This window comes from Vidua macroura, chromosome 12 (assembly GCF_024509145.1).
Source record: "Vidua macroura isolate BioBank_ID:100142 chromosome 12, ASM2450914v1, whole genome shotgun sequence".
In the NCBI taxonomy this organism is placed as follows: Eukaryota; Metazoa; Chordata; class Aves; order Passeriformes; family Viduidae; genus Vidua; species Vidua macroura.
Window position 1 is genome coordinate 4,017,177 of NC_071582.1, and position 16,680 is coordinate 4,033,856.

Consider the following 16,680-nt stretch of genomic DNA (forward strand, 5'->3'; position numbering starts at 1 on the left):
GAGGTGCCTGGTGGCATGAGGAGCATACAGAAGTGCCATAGAAGTGATAATACACAGCATTATGTATCAACTAACTCCACACAATTGAATTTATTGGCTGTTCTGACCCTAAATTAAATCACCTTGAGGCACACATTGGCCTTTCCCATCCTCCAGCACCACCAACAAAGTGCACTCAGGTCCTTGAGTAAAAGGAATCCCACAGAGGGGTTTGTCTTTGCCTGAGGCAGGAATAACCCAGATTGTTTTCTCCAGCATATTCTTTATGTGCACTGCAGGAATTTCATGCCATTCTACTGTACCTGAAGGTTTGGATTGGGCAGGGCCAGCCCAACAGGCAGATCCCCTGGTGCTGACTGAGTAGCGGCTGGCCTTTGTTAAATGCATCCCCCAATGTTTGAAGGTCCCATCACCCTCTCAGTGTCATCTTTACCAGTTGGATTTTTCCAGAGGCTGGTGAATGATAGGAAAAAGTGAGCTGGTGGGATATACCATAAGGAAAAGGCCTTTGTATGCCTTATTACAGAATCACAGGATCATTGAGGTTGGAAAAGGCCTCCAGGACCATTGAGTCCAGGATGTGACCAATCCCTACTTTGTCAACCAGACCAGCGCACTGAACGCCACATCAAATCATTCCTTGAATGCCTCCAGGGATGGGGACTCCCTCTCCTGAGCAGCCCCTTTCAATAACTGACCACCCTTTCAGTGAAAAAATTTCTCCTGATGTCCAACCTGAACATCCTCTGACAGATCTTGAGGCCATTTCCTCTTGTCCTGTCCCCTGGAAGCAGAGCCTTCCCTCCCCAGCTGCCCCCTCCTGTCGGGAATTGTGCAGAGCCAGAAGGTCCCTCCTGGGCATCCTTTCCTCCAGGCTGAGCCCCCCGTCCAGATCCCTCAGCTGTTCCTGGTGCTCCAGACCCTTTCCCAGCTCTGTTCCCTTCTCTGGACATGCTCCAGCCCCCCAAAAGTCCTTCTTGGAGTGAGGGGCCCAGAGCTTACCCCCAGGGCTGGAGGTGCTTCAGCAGTGCCAGCACAGGCACTGCCCTGGGCTGTGGCCACACTGGTTTTGCTACAAGCCAGCTGCTGTTGGCCTTTTTGGCCACTTGGAATCTCTCTAGGGTTTGAGATTTAACTGCATTTAACTTCACCTCCTCTGCACTAGGATGCCCTGCTCTCTGGAAATCATTTTTTCCTCAGGTTGTCCCAGCCTCTGTCCTGGCTGGATTTACCTTGGTCAGGTCAGGGTTTGATGTTCATATCAGGATATGAAGAACTTTCCCTGGAGGAGCGTGGGGGATGGCAATGGAATTTGACCGGTTTGCTTCCTGATGGCAGCCTGCTTCCCTGCCTGCTTCCCTTTCTGCTTCCTTCCCTCCCTTCCTCACTGCCTGGCTTGTTGGTCTCCTCTGGAAGAGAGGTCTCCAAGCAGCCCAGAGGAGGGAACAACCCAACCTGGGGCCTGCTGTCTTTGCAAGAACTCAGCAGGAGGGTGTCCCCTGCCAGTGAGCACGACAGGGAGCACTTCACTAAGCCTGGGACAGCAATGACACCAAGTGGTGGCAGTGGACTTTCACTGACATCCCTCTGAACCAGCTCCTACTGAGTCAGTCCCACAGCCAAAGACACAAATGTCAATCGTGAAGGTGACTTGTGTCTATTTATCTCCCTTCATGCTCTTTTCCCCATCCCTGGGGCCGTGCCACGGCCTCAGGTTGTGGGGGAAGCCCAGGAACAGCAATGGTCACAGAGCCCATGAGCTCTCAGGGCTTCCAAAGAAACGTGTCACAGGTCTGAGCACCCCAGGAAAGTCGTCCCAGTGACCCTGAGGGGCCTCGTGGCATCTCTGCTTGCAATGTGCAGAAACAGCTGTGAGCAAGGACTTGAGCCCCAGCAGCTGCATGGAGGGTTATCCTCAAACCAGAGGAGCAACAGAAACAAATCAGAGCTGGGGAAAAAAAAACCCAAAGCGAAGAATTTACTCATTTTCTAAGCTTGTGCACAAAGCTTTGGTCCTGGAACTTGCCTAAGAACATGACCTGGTGAGCGGCAGGACATTGTGCTGAGCCTATGCATGCTGTGGGCCAGCAGGTAAATGTCAGAAAGGTGGATGACAGGGCAGAGCCAGCAAATTGCCAAAAAAAAAAAAAAAAAAAATATGAGCTTCCTCAAAAGCTTTCCTGATCCTCTCAGTTTGTAATCTAAATTCAAGAGGGAACAGTGATTTAGGGCTTGAGTAGCTGTTTGCCTGTGAGGGATAAATAGAAACTTTGAAGCAGCTGAGCAGTGGAGCCAGCCTTCACACACGGAGGTTTTCAAGCCCTGAGTAAGGCAGCCTGAGCTCATGCTGCTTTGGGCAGATGGCTGAACTACAGATCTGCTGAGATTTTCTCCAGCCTGGGTCACCCTGTGCTTGTAGGATGGTGTCCCAGGCAGGCACTGGGCACTCAGGGCTGGGGGTCCAACATTACTCCAGCCTGTGCAGCAGCTCAGAGAGGAGGATGAAGAGAGGCTCCAGGGTGGAACATGCACTCTTTGGAGGGACCACTGCCATGGAAGGCATTGCCTGTGGAAGCCTCACCCACAAAAGAGCAGGGGCATCCCTCCTGCCTTCAGCTGCTGCTTCCACAAGGGGACTGAGTGTCACCTGCAGGGACAACAGGGAGCAGGAGAGGTGCTGAAAGTGAGCCTGGCAAAGGGGAGGGGAGGTGCCTTCCCCAGGTGTGAAAAATGCTTGGGTGCTTTTTTCCAAAACCTGAATCAAATACTGAAATTAATTGACAATAAGCTAATTTATATTCCCCAAGGTGAGCTGGTTCTGCCCACGGCAGCAGTTAACAAGTGACCTCACCCTTCTTTATCTCAGCCCAGAGGAGAGTGATGGGGGCTGGGGACACAGACAGAGAGGCAGCTGGACAGGGTCTGGCTAGGCCAGAGGGAGAATGAGCATCTCACCTGGCTGCCTCATGGCCAGGAAGCTGCTCCCCCTCCAGTGAGCTTGACAGGGTGGTCCCATGACACATCAGGGCAGGAACCACATTAGGCTGTCAGTCCCTCACACTGCTGGCTGAGGGGCATCTTGTTTCCTCCAGTGTCAAACACAATCCACAGTGTCATTATTTTTCTTGCTAATAATTAGTTTTAAGTCAAAGCTTTACTCCAGATAATGAAAAAGTGAGTCGGGGGTCACCCACATGCCAGAACACAGCAGTGAGTCTTGGCAAAAAAGTAGATGTTAGAGGAAGGATTCCTGCATGAATGAGTGCAGGACAGTGGAAAACCTCTTGAGCAAAGCTGGTAGGTAGGAGACCATAAAGAACGCACAAAGGGAATTTTTACAGGTGGTGTTCACCAGCAGGATGTGGAACCTGGGAGGCTCAAGGAGCTGCTCTTCCCAGAGGCTGCAGCCAAGCAGCTGCTCCCGTGAGGAAGATTGACAGGATCTGAAGTACACTTGAAAGGATAGGGAGCATGGTAGGAAGGTCTCCTACCATGGCTTTGATCCCTCTACTAGTTATCAGCATCTTCAGGTGCTGGATCGTCCCTTGGCTTGGTGTGAGGTGGCTCTGAGGTGCCTGTTCTTGGGAAAAGAGCTCTCCTCCTGTGGGATCAAAGGGTCAAGTTAAATTTATCATCAGAATTGTGGGAAGCAGAGTGAGTTTATGGTTTCATTTATGGCATCACTCTGGGTTCTACTGCTAGGTTTTGCTTTTCCTGGAGACATTTCCAAAGCCATGGAGATGCTCCAAGGAAAGGCTGACACAGTAGCAACTGCTCAGCTGGGAGGAGAGAAGGCTCAGGAGAGACCTCAGAGCCCCTTCCAGGGCCTAAAGGGGCTCCAGGAGAGCTGGAGAGGGACTTCGGTCAGGGGCCTGGAGGGACAGGACACAGGGAATGGCTTCCCACTGCCAGAGGGCAGGGTTAGATGGGATATTGGGAAGGAATTCCTCCCTGGGAGGGTGGTGAAGCCCTGGCACAGGTTGCCAAGAGCAGCTGCGGCTGCCTCAGCCCTGGAAATGTCCAAGGCCAGGCTGGACAGGGCTTAGAGCAACCCAGGGTAGTAGAAGGTGTCCCTGTCCCTGGAATATGGCCACAGGGTGTGCCTTCTAACCCAACCCATTCCATGATCCCCACAAGTGGCTGGCAGCCACAGGGTGCATCTGTGAGCAGCACTTTCAGAGGGTATAGACCCAGAGTCTGCTCATGGGACTGTTCCATCACCCATTTCAGCCAGGCCCCAGCTCCCTTCTCCTGGCATCCTGCACCACAAAGGGCCCAGGGCTGTACCTCTGCCCCTGTGTTTAACTGCATGCACGAGGTGAAGGGAGCACCAAGCCAGCATCACAAAGCAGCCTCATAACCACACTGAGTGTTTGATGACCAAGGCCAACAAGCCTGTAGTTAACCCTGAGGTGCCACAAGGCCAGGACTCTGACTGAGCCACAATCCCACCACTGCCAGGACAAGATTTTGCTGGGGACATTCCCAGCAAAGAGGGTCACAAATGCTCCAGTATGAGTGGTGTGATCAGCTTACCCAAGTGTGCCATTTTACCATGTCAGGGTTTCCCTCAGTGAGCAGAGGCTGCAGGGACTCAATCCAACCCCTCTGAGCTGTTGAGTGCTTCCCTTCACCCTGCCCCAAGGTGCTCCCACTCCCCATTCCCCCTTCACAAGCCCTGGGGGGCTGCCTTCCTACCCCCCACAGAAGAGTCTGTGCAAAGAACCAGTTTTATTCACACGGGCACATCAGAGGTCAAGGAAACACAAAACATACAGGAACTATACAGGGAGGCTTCACTTCCACACACACCATCACTATTAACAATATTTCAGAAAGAATAAATAAAAGTGATGTTGCTATAGAAACGCACAAGGACAATGCTCTCCTCTGTTCACCACGCACAGCCGACCTTGCAGACCTCATCCTCCCCAGGTGCACCTCTTCAGGTTGAAAAGTACTTCTCCAGCACCTTCGTTAAGAGCCCTGTCTCCTACAAAACAAGACAACAGTGAGACATGGGGTCATGCACACAACCACCCATTCTGGGACCGTGGGGCACATCAGACAAACATCCCGTGCTCGGGGGCAATGGCACTTTCAGGGGTGGCTTGGGATGGCACATGAGAAGCACAGAGCCAAAGCTTCCCACCTGTGCTCCAAGAGCTGAACCACAACTCAGAGATGTCTGAGGGAAACTTCATCCCAGTGAGGCAGCAGCCACTGGGTTGAGCTTCAGGGGAGAGCCTCATTCAGCAGAGAATGTGAGAAGGCAAAAAGAGACAGAAAACACGGCAGGAAAGAGTCACAGAGGGGTTTGTGGGATTGGCACTGACCACAGGTCCCAGAGCTACACGGGGCAGCAGACCTTCAGGCAGAAGGGCTCTCCCCACACCCCTGGAGCCGTTCCACTCCACACACGTGGTCTCTGCATCCTGGAGAATCAATGCCACACACCCAAGGAGGTGACAAAGGATGGGAAGGATCCTCCTCTGCCAGCCCAATCTTTGTCACACAGAGCAACGTGGCAGCACCATGAAGCCCCAGCACGCTGAGAACCAAGCTCTGTCTGCCACACATGGCTTGAGATGGAAGCAACAGACCCTGAGCAGGGCATGGACCGGGAGTTTCTCAGGGTAGAGCTATGAAAAAGCCTGTGAGGAAGGTGGGAACATGGCACACAGATCAGTTCAGGCTGGGTGCTGACACCTGGTGTCCAACAACTGTCATGCTGAGGAGTATAGATGTCAGGGTGGCAGGAATTTGGACTGGCACAGTGACAATCACAAGAGCAAGAAAAAAAATAAGGTCACACAGAACAGTACAACATGGACAGCACTCAGAGGCACTGGGGAGAAGCAGTTCTGTAATATCCACAACAGCAGAGATGTGAGGATGCCCTGGGGATGGGTGGGAGAAAGGAGCAGGGCAGGAGCTGGGGAAGTGAAGTGCTCAGAAGTGCCCAAGGAGCAAAACCAGAAACAGCACCCAGCAAGGTGGCCAAGGGGACCAGGGCAAGGCTTTGGGAAGAGAAAGTGAGGGGCAGGAGCCAGTTTTACGTCAAGCAGCTCAGCTGTGATGCCACACGTGGGCACCGAGGCAGGCACTGGCCAGCACCTGCATGGCCACAGACAAATCACCCTCCAGCAGCAGGGCTTTGGCACCCAGTGCCACACCTGGCCAGTACCCACCCCTGAGCACTGGGATTGGGCACTGGCAGGGCTGGCAGGACTCTGGCACCCAGCTGGAACCTGTGGCACAACACCAGCACCCCGGGCAGCCTTTGCACAGGCACATCTGCAATGTGAGCAGCAAGGAGCAGCACTCCCAAATTCACACCATGCTCAAAAACAAGGCAGGGCAGCACATCTGCCAGCTCTCCCATCTTCTCAAGTGCCCTCCTGCTCAAAGGTTCCTTGGGGGAAATGGGGAAGGGTCCAGAACCTCCACAGCCCTCGTCTCCTTTCCAGCTGCATCTGAGATGCCAACACTGCAGCAGCCCAGCACAGCACACTGCACAGGGAATGGGGTGGGCTGGTGCCTTCACCATGCCCAGCTGTGTCTTCACTGTGGAAAGCCCTCTCCCCAATGGGAACAGCTCTCTGGGATGCATCAGTTTACCTTAATCTGCTGGAAGTGAGTCCAAAAGGGGCTTGAGCAATCAGTGGCTCTCAGGCTCCCAGTCCTGCAACTCTGCTCCACCTGTGCCAAAGAGGAGCAAGCCCTGCCTAACCCTGCACAGCAGAAATGGCTTTACCTGCACGCAGTGCTACTAGATAGCTCCTCAGGCATCTGGCTCAGTGGGACAGCACAGGTGGGACTGACCTAAGAGGATTTCATCCTTTTTAGACTCCCAGTTACTTCTTGAAGTGACTGGAAAAGGGTGAGACACCAGGGAGGTGTGCAGGAGGCAACAGACAAGCAGAGCCACACTGACTAATTCCATTTATGGATGCAGAAATTCCATCTCTGGACTGAGCAATTCAATCTCCACATCCTGCCTGAGGATCTGTGCCTGTACATTGCTCCCAGGGGCAGGTTTTCTACTAGGAGCTGAGTGAGCTCCAAGGTAAAAGCCACGGTGAAGGTCTGCTGATACACAGTGGCACCAGTGGAGCTCCTGCCCTCTCCCTGCTCCCCAAAACCCACTCTGCAGCAGCAGGACCAGCGCACACGTACTCTCTGCAAGGCTTTGTGCCCTCAGCATCGAGGGATCCCAACCACAGTGACAGAGAGCCAAAGCTCTTTTCTTGACAGATGCCTTTCCCTTCACATACTGCATCCCTCTTGGTCTCCTGCTGTAGAAATAACAGGGAGAAAGGATTTCCCTGTCCTTGGAAAGGGGACACCATCCTCTTCTGCATCTGGCTGAGGAAGACCTAGATGCTTATTAACAACCCCTGGAGACCACTACTGTCACAGCTCCATTGCAGAGTTACTTGCTCATCCTCACACCCTTCCGAAGCACCTGGGACTTTTTGTCACTGCCCAGCTAGACACAAGCCTCAGGACACTTCTCCTCTCTCCCTTTATGGTTGGTCTTAAGAAGTCGTTTAAGGAGAGTTAAAAGGAGGCTAAAGAGGGGAATGCACTTCTAGCAGCTGTGCAGGTGATCCCCTCTCCAGCAGAGCTCCTCCACCTTTCTGCTCTGAGCATCTCCCTCTAGCTAAGTAAATGTTCACCTGGCCAGTGAGGTCATATTTCCCCTGGTTCTCATCCAGTAGCCTTTCTTGCAAGAGGATTTTCAGGAGCTCCCGGGTCAGCAGTTCCATCATGTCCTCCAGCAGGGCTCGGAGAGAAGGACCGAAGACCACTGGCACTGCAGGCTCCTCCGCAGTCTCCAGGTGTGGGGAGCCTGTGACGCTCTTCTTCCCCATGAAGTGACCTGCAACACCACACACGGGGTGTTTGGGGGACATAGGGCTCCAGCTGAGCTGTCACCGGCCACCCTGCACCGGCACAAACCAACAGGGAGTACCGAGTGACCTAATGTCCAAACCAGCTGAGCCAAGAGAAACCCAGAAATCCCAGGTCCTCACACCACATGGGATTTTTGGGAAACTTCCGTCACTGTTCCAGCTGACAAGACTCTGGGGTTACAGAGATGCCACCCAGGGATGCTGAACCTCATACCCAGGGATGCCAGACTGGTCAGTCTGTTGGGGATGTCGGACCTGCTGCCCAGAGATGCAGGTGGAGGTGACTTCACGCCTGCCCTGGCCTCCCCCTGCCCCTCGCGGCACTGACAGCATCCCCCTGCCCTGGTGGGAGCGGGGGGCTCCGCACAGGCAGCCACAGGACAGCGCAGGAGCTCGCCGTGCCCCGCACCTCCCGCGTGTCCCTGCGCCGCCCGCCCGGTACCTGTGGCCCAGAGGTTGCCGCGGGGGTTGACCTTGATCTTGGCGGCCTGGCTACGGTGCTCGGCGAAGTCGAGGTGGACGGCGGGTCCCAGCGCGGCTCCGCAGAGCAGCAGCAGGAAGCACCGCAGCGCCATCGCCGCCGCGGGACCCGCGCCCGCCGCCGCCGCCGCCCGCTTATACCCGCGGGGCGGGACCGCGCTACGGCCCGCCCGGCCCGGCCCCGCCCCGGGCTGGCACACCCCGAGCTGGCACATCCCCGGCTGGCACACCCCGAGCTGGCAGACTCCGACCCTCCGCCTGTGCCATCCCAGCGCTCGGGCGGAGCGGGGGGACGTGACAGACCCACCGCTGAGGTGGACAGTGACGGACTCACCGCTGAGTCCGATCCCCATCCCCAAATCTCTCCATGTCCATGCTTCCACCTTCTCCATGCTTCCACCTTCTCCATGCTGCCTTTTTGCACTGGAGCTCAGCCTTGAGTTTTATTCCCAGTGTAGCTCAAACCTATCTCCCAGTACATGTGCCTGCACACCTGATTATCGGGATGGGTAATCCGAGGATCCCGTCCTTAAGGACCTGCCAGCTCTGCCCAGCTCCTTCACTTTCCAGAGCAGCCTCCCAGAGGATCCCACACACTGCAGAGCATGAGAGCCAGAGCCTGTGTATCACTTCCCATCTTTCCCACTCCCTTTGAGATTTTACAGACCACTATTTCCTGATTACTACACCCAAACCTTCCATGTTGCCCATGAGCTCCTCCTTTTCCATTAAAGGGATGGAGTTGTGCCCAGCCATGCCAGGGACACAGACAGTGGGGGCCTGGGGCACAGACTGTGTGTGCCAGGGCTCAAATGAAGTGAATTCCAGGTGAAACTGGAAGCATTTAATCAGAGGGCTCCAAGGCACATGTTGTGCTCTGTTTCTTCTTGTCCCTCACCTGCAGCCAACAGGGATTCCTCCAGGTTCCATATTTACACAGGGATACTCTCAGGGTCTGGACCACAGTAGGTTGGGCTGAGTCTGGTGGGGGTACCCAGGGTCAGACATAATCCTGGCAGGTCCATGGTGAGGAGGAGGGCCTGGGGCCAGGCCAAGCCAGTCACTCAGGCACTGCTGCGCTCCCACAACACAGATCAATGACAGACTGCAGGCCCAGGGCTGAGCTCTGGTGGTTCCTGGGTCCATGTGGATAGAGAGGAGTCCCGGGTGCAGCCCATGAAAGCTAATTAGTGTCCTAAAGGCCCTGATAGCTTCTGCTGGATTTATAGTTCCATAACTTCGCAAGGAGGTGCTGGTTGGTGGGGATGAGATGACCCAGGGAATTCATTAGCAATGCCATTCTCAGCACATGCTGCTGTTCAGGAGAACAGGGCTGGAGGTGACACGTTCCCCTTCAGCAGCAGGGGGGCAGAGTTCAAACTGCAAACTCAGCTCTAAGCTTACAGGAAGGAAAAAAAACCCAAAGTGTTCCTGTGTTACCAGGCATCCTCCCAAAGTGTGAGTGTCCCCTTGGGTGGCCAGATCAGCATGGGCTCCCTCACTGTTCCGGAGATGTGCCACAGTGACAGACAGGGCCTTCTCCTCCCTCACCCACCAGGTGTGACACCTCTGCCAGCCTTGTCCAGGCGTGCTGGAGGTCCTGGATTCAAAAGGGGGATTTCACTCCGCTCTCTCACCGTGCTCCTTCCCTGTGTTCAGCAGGAGAAGGGCTGAGCAGGCAGTGCTGGACTTGCCACTCGAGGAGGTGACCCTTTAGGGAGCCAGGGGGTGCATGAATGCAGTGCTCACCCCAGATGTGGCTCTTGCAGCACCGCAGCCCCAGCTCTCACGCTCACATCACGGCAGCCTCATGTCCCCACTGAGTCAGCAGAGACAGGAGACCTGAGGCCCCTGGTCCCACTGGTGCTGCTGGCTGGGGCCACTGCTTGGCCTCTGGTGTCCCCTCCCAGTGCCCACATGCCAGTGCTGCATCTACACAGACAGAAACACCCCTGTCCCTTCTCTATTTCCTCTCTCAGCCTGTGTCCCTCCCCCAGTGTCCTGCACTGCCATTGCACTGACAAAACACAGCTTGAAATGGATGGACACTATCCCGAGCCTTTTCTTCAAAACAGTTTTAAATTCACTCATACTGGCCAAAGTGATGGAAATTTGGGGTGTCTGGAGAAGGGGGATGTAGGAAGGGCAGGAGGAGGAGGAGGAGGATGGGAGGTCCAGAGAAGGTGCTGAATGTGAAGGAAGATCCTGGTGCTGCCCAGCACTGGCACAGCTGAGTCTGGCTTCTCCTTACCCTGGGGAAGGGGTGTTTTTTGGAAAGCTCAGCAGCAATCCTCCACTGTGGGGAACAGCAAGCTGAAGGGTTACCTGTAGGATTAGGGAGGATGAAGCCAGGGATAAAGTGATCCCAATTAAAGAGGGCAGATGAAAGAACCCCGGGCAATTATGGCACCCACTGAAGCATGACAGGGTTAAGTCCCACTCCTTCAGTGCTCCTCACAGGCAGCCCCAGGGGACAAGGAATGAGCAGTAGGAAGCTGCAGGGTTTCAAACAGGATGAAGGCTTGTGCACTGCTCTAATTAGATGCACAACCAAATGCACCCAGATCTTGCTTCTTTTTCAGCTGGTGTTACCTCAGCCAAGGTGGGAGCAGAGGAACAGGTATTTTCCATCCCAGTGGCACTGCTAAGGAAGCTTGGGAAAGGCTGGGAAAAGGAAATAAGGGAGGTCCTGCCCTTTTGCTGTGCCACTGTAAACCCTCAAAAACGGAGGGGATGTCAGATGAATTGCTGAGTACCAAGGCTTGACCTCACGATGTGTATGTGGAAGATTTGAGCCCATGACCCTGATTTCAAGTCTGGAAAGAGCACCAGAACAGCTACTCAGAGATGTGTTGGAGGCTGCAAGTGGGAGCACAGCTCAGGGCAGCCAGTGGGGCTTTACTAGAAAACAGCTGGTGAGAGGACCCCGAGCTCAGCACTCACTGAGCAGCAGCAGCAGCAGCAGCAGCGCTGTGATCCAGGCAGGAACAGCAATTCCTTCCTCCACAGCAGCCTTGGTAAATACCAGCCTCAGACACCGACAGAGAGACCCGATTTTTTCTGGATTTTCCAGTCCTCACAAAGATGTTGCTTCTAATTTTAGGGAAAATAACTGGCACCCAGACCTGCTTGGGAAGGGCACCAGGACCTGGTCACCAGCCTGGTGGGGTTTGTGGTAGATTTTCTGCCTCTCCCTTTGTCCCACTTTGGTGGGTCAGAGCAAGACAGCCAGCCTGGAGTCTGCTGGGACTTCCAGCATTCCAGGCAGGAATTGACACTGCAGTGCTTCTCTGCCACTTGCTGTGTCCAGCTCAGCAGAGATTGACCTTCCCAACAGCTACCAGTCTCCAAGGGAATCTTCCCAGCTTATATATTTAAAAAAGCTGTAGAAATTCTCTTTTATAAATCAGTTTTGCTGGCAGAGGTCAGCACACCGACTTTCCCAGGTGATGCAGGAGATGGGGCTGTTGGCTGCCCCAGAGATGACTCCTTGGAAAATGGCAGGCTGCCAATGGTTAGGTCCTCGAGGCAGAGGAGGGTCTGCACAGAGCTCCCCCTCCCCTCTCTGCAAGATTTACCCTCCAGGGCTGGGTGAGAGCAGCCCTGCACAGCCCCAGAGCCTCCAGGAATGTCCCTTCCCACCCAAAACACCTCAAACCTCCAGGAATCCTCAGCTTCCCCAGATGCCTGCAGCAGGAGGGAGCAGGGGTTGTTTTGTTCTGTTTTCCCCCAGCAATTGACACACTCAGTTTACTCTGGATGGCTGCTGACCACAGAACTGACATTTTCACAGCACAATCTGTAACAACCCCGGCGTTTCAGATGGTAACACTTAACTTGGAACCCGTTGTTTCGTAAATAGAGTTAAAATTGGTTTTTCTCCCTGTGCACCATTTTATATTTATGTACATTTAAACTTCATCTCTTTTATTACCCAGTCTTTTCCCTCTTGCCTTCTCCCTCTTGTTCTTTACCTTTTAGCAAACAATGTCCCCTGTAAGGATCTCGCCACCTGTTCCAGGGCTGCTTCTTTCCTTCAGAAGCCTTTGCTGAGGGACCTTGCCAAATACCTTTGGGAAATCCAGGTGGATGATCCCTGTGGGTTCACCTTGCCCATAAGCCTCTGAATTCCTTCAACAAGTTCCAAGTCTACTCTTAGGGTGTTCTGTTCCTTACCAAACTCCTGTCCAAGTAGGGATAAGATGAGCAATAACAAATGTGTGAAACAGGCACTAGTAGCAAATCCTCTAAATGCACCTAAAGATAAAGCAGGATTTCACCGGTAAAGAACGGAAACCACAGCTAGGCAAAATAAATGGATGTAAAGACTGCACAGCCCAGAGGGCCTCACTAACAAATGTAACAGAGCAACCTGAAAATACCCTGGTTCAAAGGCTTTAAAGCAAGGCCCATTTTGTTTTTTCTCTGCTTTGCATCCAGGTCTGCAGTCCTCAGCACAAGAAAGACACCGACCAGTTGGAGCAAGTCCAGATATGGCCACAGAGGTGCTCTGAGGGTGGAGTCCCTCTGCTCTGGAGTCAGACTGGGCGAGCTGGGGGTGCTCACCTGGACAAGAGAAGGCTCCAGGGAGACCTCAGAGCCCCTGCCAGTGCCTAAAGGGGCTCCAGAAGAGGGACTTCAAACAAGGGGCTGGAGTGACAAGACAAGGGGAAATAACTTTCCACTGCCAGAGGGCAAGGTTAGATGGGATATTGGGAAGGAATTCTTCCCTGTGAGGGTGGTGAGGCCCTGGCACAGGTTTCCCAGAGCAGCTGTGGCTGGCCCATCCCTGGAAGTGTCCAAGGCCAGGTTGGCCATGGCTTGCACCAACCTGGTCTAGTTGCTGCCCACAGTAGGAGGTGGGACTGGCTGGGTTTTAAGGTCCCTTCCAGCCCAAATCATTCTGACATTCCATGTTTTAGTACCTTTGGCACTGACTCTGCACCCCTGAGAGAGGTGGCTGGGCTGGCAAGGGAGGGACTCCATGCTGTGGAGTTGAGGCTTTCCAGGCACTGCAAACATCCACCTGGGCTGGCAAATATGTGCTCAAACTGATGGCTCTAATAAAAAACAAATACAAAGAGCAAAGGCCTTGAATGTCCTTATTTGTCTCTTTCACAGAGCTCCTGTGCCAATAAAACTCTTAGTAGCAGTTAGGTTGCTTCAGCCTCTTCTGCACCATTTTTCCAAAGCCAGGTCTTGCCACATGCCTAAGGGTCTATTTTGATTCATTTTTCTCTTGTTTACAAAGATTAAATCCCTCTGTTACATCCATTCGTCCACAGGCAATAGCTGTTGTTTATAAAAGATAAAATTTGAAATCTTGCACATCTTGTTTTCAACTCATTTTCAATTTTCATTTATGCTGTAAATGAGTTGTGGTTTTCCCTGAGGTCTCCCTTTCACTCCACACTGCTGGACATATACAAATAACTGCTCTGCAAGAAGACTTAGAGAAGAAAATCGTGTTTTCTTCCAGGCAAACACAGGCCCAGCTCAGAAGTGTCCCAACCAGAATTATACAGCAGAAATCTGACATCCCAATTTGAGTGAATCAAGGCTCAGAGAAGTTCATTTCCTCCATATTATTTTTCCTTCAGGACTGTTTCTATGGGGAAAGGGGAGGTTGGAAAACAAAGGTGATACCAAGACGTTCAGTGGAGCGAGATGCAGGAAGGGTTTTTGAATTGTTAAACAGAAGGAGCACAAAGAGTCAAAAGATGAGCTGGGCTGAAGGAGCAAGAGACCGAGAGCATCTGCTCCATCCTGGATCACAGAAGTTCTGAATCACAGAAGCTGAATTCCTAGTCCATCCCTATTTAGACTGTTCTCTGTGAAGATGTTTATTTCCCCCAAGGTTTAGGGAACCCTGCTGGATCAGGCATTCACAGGACCTGCTAGAACTGAACAAGTGTATGAACTTCCCATGACCTGGATGGGTTTGACACACAATGTGCTCAACCAGCAGGCCAGCACAGAGAGGCAGGTCCTGCTTCATGGAGAAGCAGGACTGTGTGTGATGGAGCTGGTGGGTTTTCACAAAAACTGAGGGATAAGCAAACGTGAAGAGGGACTCTAAGAGCAGAGCAGTCTAAGAACCCATAGCAAAGCCATCCAATTAGGGCAAAAGAGAGTCACCAAGGCAGATTTCTCAGGAAAGCCCCTGTGTCCCACATGAATCCAACATGCTCGGGCTGGTGATCTACTCTGGCAGAGACCTGTGGCTCCTGACAGGTGAGGATCTGTGTGCAAAGGGACCAAAGTGTTACGAGGCTGGGGAAAGCTAAAAGGGCAGGAGGCTGTTCAGCTGGCTCAAAGCACAGTGTGGGTGCTGGTTCTCTTCTCCCAGCAATGAGAGAGTCAGATCAGTCACCCACCACACATCAACTCCTACCCTGAGCTGCTGACACTGGGAATGGCACAGGCTGGGCCCTTCTGGCATCACCCCAGTGCACCTCCCTGGAGGATGGAACCAGGACATTCCTCATCTGATTCAGCCACTGAGTCACTGGCACCATGTGGGTCATACAAACAGCTGCTCTGCATTGCCCCTGCTCTGGCACCGGAACCATCCCCAAGGCACGTGCTCTAAGCACCTCCTCTCTTCCTTCTCTCTCCTCTGTCTCCTCTCCTGGACAACTTTTGGGCTGTCCTGGGAGCTGCACACTTTGTGTTGTGCATTTCTCCAGCAGAGAATGGTCTTCATACATGGATCAGGTTTCATCTTGAAGATACTCCTTGGAAAAAAATACAGTTGATCTTGTTCTGATTTTAAGGGCACAAAAATCACCATGAAATTACCCAATCTCATTAAAGACAGTGGGGAACTGACCATCTGACAAAACCTGAGCCCTGTGAACCCCTGCAAAGCAATAAGCAGCAAGAGATCTGGATGAAGCACCGTGATGCTCATTGCTGTTCAACCAACAACCGTGCACTAAAGCATCATAAATACACAAAACCAGGCTCTGTCTCACGGAGCTCCAGCTTGCAGCACATCACCCCTCACAGCTCACTTCCCAACCATCACACTCTTGCTGATGCATTTAGCTTTGATACAAAAAATATCACCCACTAGAACTCCAGCAGCCATCAGACACAGCCCAGCATGGCTTTGCTTCACAAAACAGCTCCTATCCATGAAGGATGCCCTGAACTGTGGATGTGACTGAACTGTAATTAAGCACTGGAATTGCTACCAGAAAACCTGCCCTGCTTCACTGTAACCAACAACAACAGACACAGGAGCAATAAGCCCTGGCAGATTTTTTCCTTCATTTTTTTCTCCTTTATAAACCAGACCTTTCAACACCCACGTACTTTACAAGCAAATCCCATTCCTGCGGTGACATGAAGATCTCCATCCATTTCCAGAGCCTCCAGTGTCACTGGCTTTGCTGGAGCTGCCCAGACAGTTTCACCTTTAAAAAGAAGCAGCATAAAACTGAAATAAATCATAAACCCATCAAGTTCTATCACCAACCACTCTGGCTCTGTGGGAGCTCAGCAGTGCTCCTAAACACCTCAGCATCAGCACCCAGCCAGACATCCTACTCACTCCGTGGCTTTTCTGCTCAGCAAAGCAGAATAAATCTGGCGAGGATGGAGCCAGCAACAACTCTGTGTCATCCTGCCCTCATATCCCCAGTTTCCAGCCTGTGCAGGCTCATCCCCAACACTCCCTCATCCCACTGTGGCAGGAAAGGTGCTGCTGGAAGGCAGGAGGCAATGTGGGAGGTGGCACGGGAGGTGGCACAGGAGGTGGTGGGTGTTAGAGATGTGATGGGGGTTGGCTGCCAAATTATTCTTGGCCTAATTAGAGTCAACTCCCCATTTCACAACTGCAGGAAACAGAACCACATTGTCAGCTGCACAGAGCTGAAAACAGGCAGAACAGGGCCTGCGGAGATGAATTCCCAAATGCCACATGGCAGCCCCTGGTTTAGGGCAATTGTTCCTGTTCCTCAAGAGCCTGCAGACCCTGGAGAGAAGCCTCTGAAGCTGGGCTGCAGCGGGGGCTCCCATCACCCCTCACCCCAACCACCCTGCATTTTTCAAGCACTTCTTGTTCAATTCCTTCACACAGCATCAGGCAAGAGCCAGGCACATCCTCCTGCAAGAGCTCACATTGGCCCTGTGTCCCCCACCCCAGGGACTCCTAACACCAGCTGCCACCCCCTGGACACGTCAGCCTGCCAAAGAACTGCCGGCTCAGCACTTTGAGACTTAAACCTTGCTCCATAATCCTTTGCGTTTCAGTCTTTTTGGTTAAATTAACTCA

The 16,680-nt window shown here is 52.9% G+C and overlaps 1 protein-coding gene across 1 annotated transcript; it reads right to left on the reverse strand.

The window, feature by feature from the left end:
• Positions 1-4,712: 4,712 nt before the first annotated feature.
• Positions 4,713-8,513, reverse strand: NMB (neuromedin B). The gene is made up of 3 exons (XM_053988394.1): positions 8,362-8,513; positions 7,683-7,885; positions 4,713-4,993 (listed from the first exon to the last, which is right to left on the reverse strand). Exons 1-3 carry the CDS (start codon positions 8,492-8,494, stop codon positions 4,946-4,948), a joined length of 384 nt encoding a protein of 127 aa, XP_053844369.1. The 5' UTR covers positions 8,495-8,513; the 3' UTR covers positions 4,713-4,945.
• Positions 8,514-16,680: the final 8,167 nt, after the last annotated feature.

What these genes read in the sequence shown, in the direction of transcription:
- NMB (XM_053988394.1), bottom strand. Translation starts at nt 8,494, where the DNA reads ATGGCGCTGCGGTGCTTCCTGCTGCTGCTCTGCGGAGCCGCGCTGGGA. An exon ending in CGGCAACCTCTGGGCCACAG is followed by an intron (nt 7,886 to 8,361) that starts GTACCGGGCGGG and finishes GTGGTGTTGCAG; the next exon opens with GTCACTTCATGGGGAAGAAG. An exon ending in AATATGACCTCACTGGCCAG is followed by an intron (nt 4,994 to 7,682) that starts GTGAACATTTAC and finishes CTTGTTTTGTAG; the next exon opens with GAGACAGGGCTCTTAACGAA.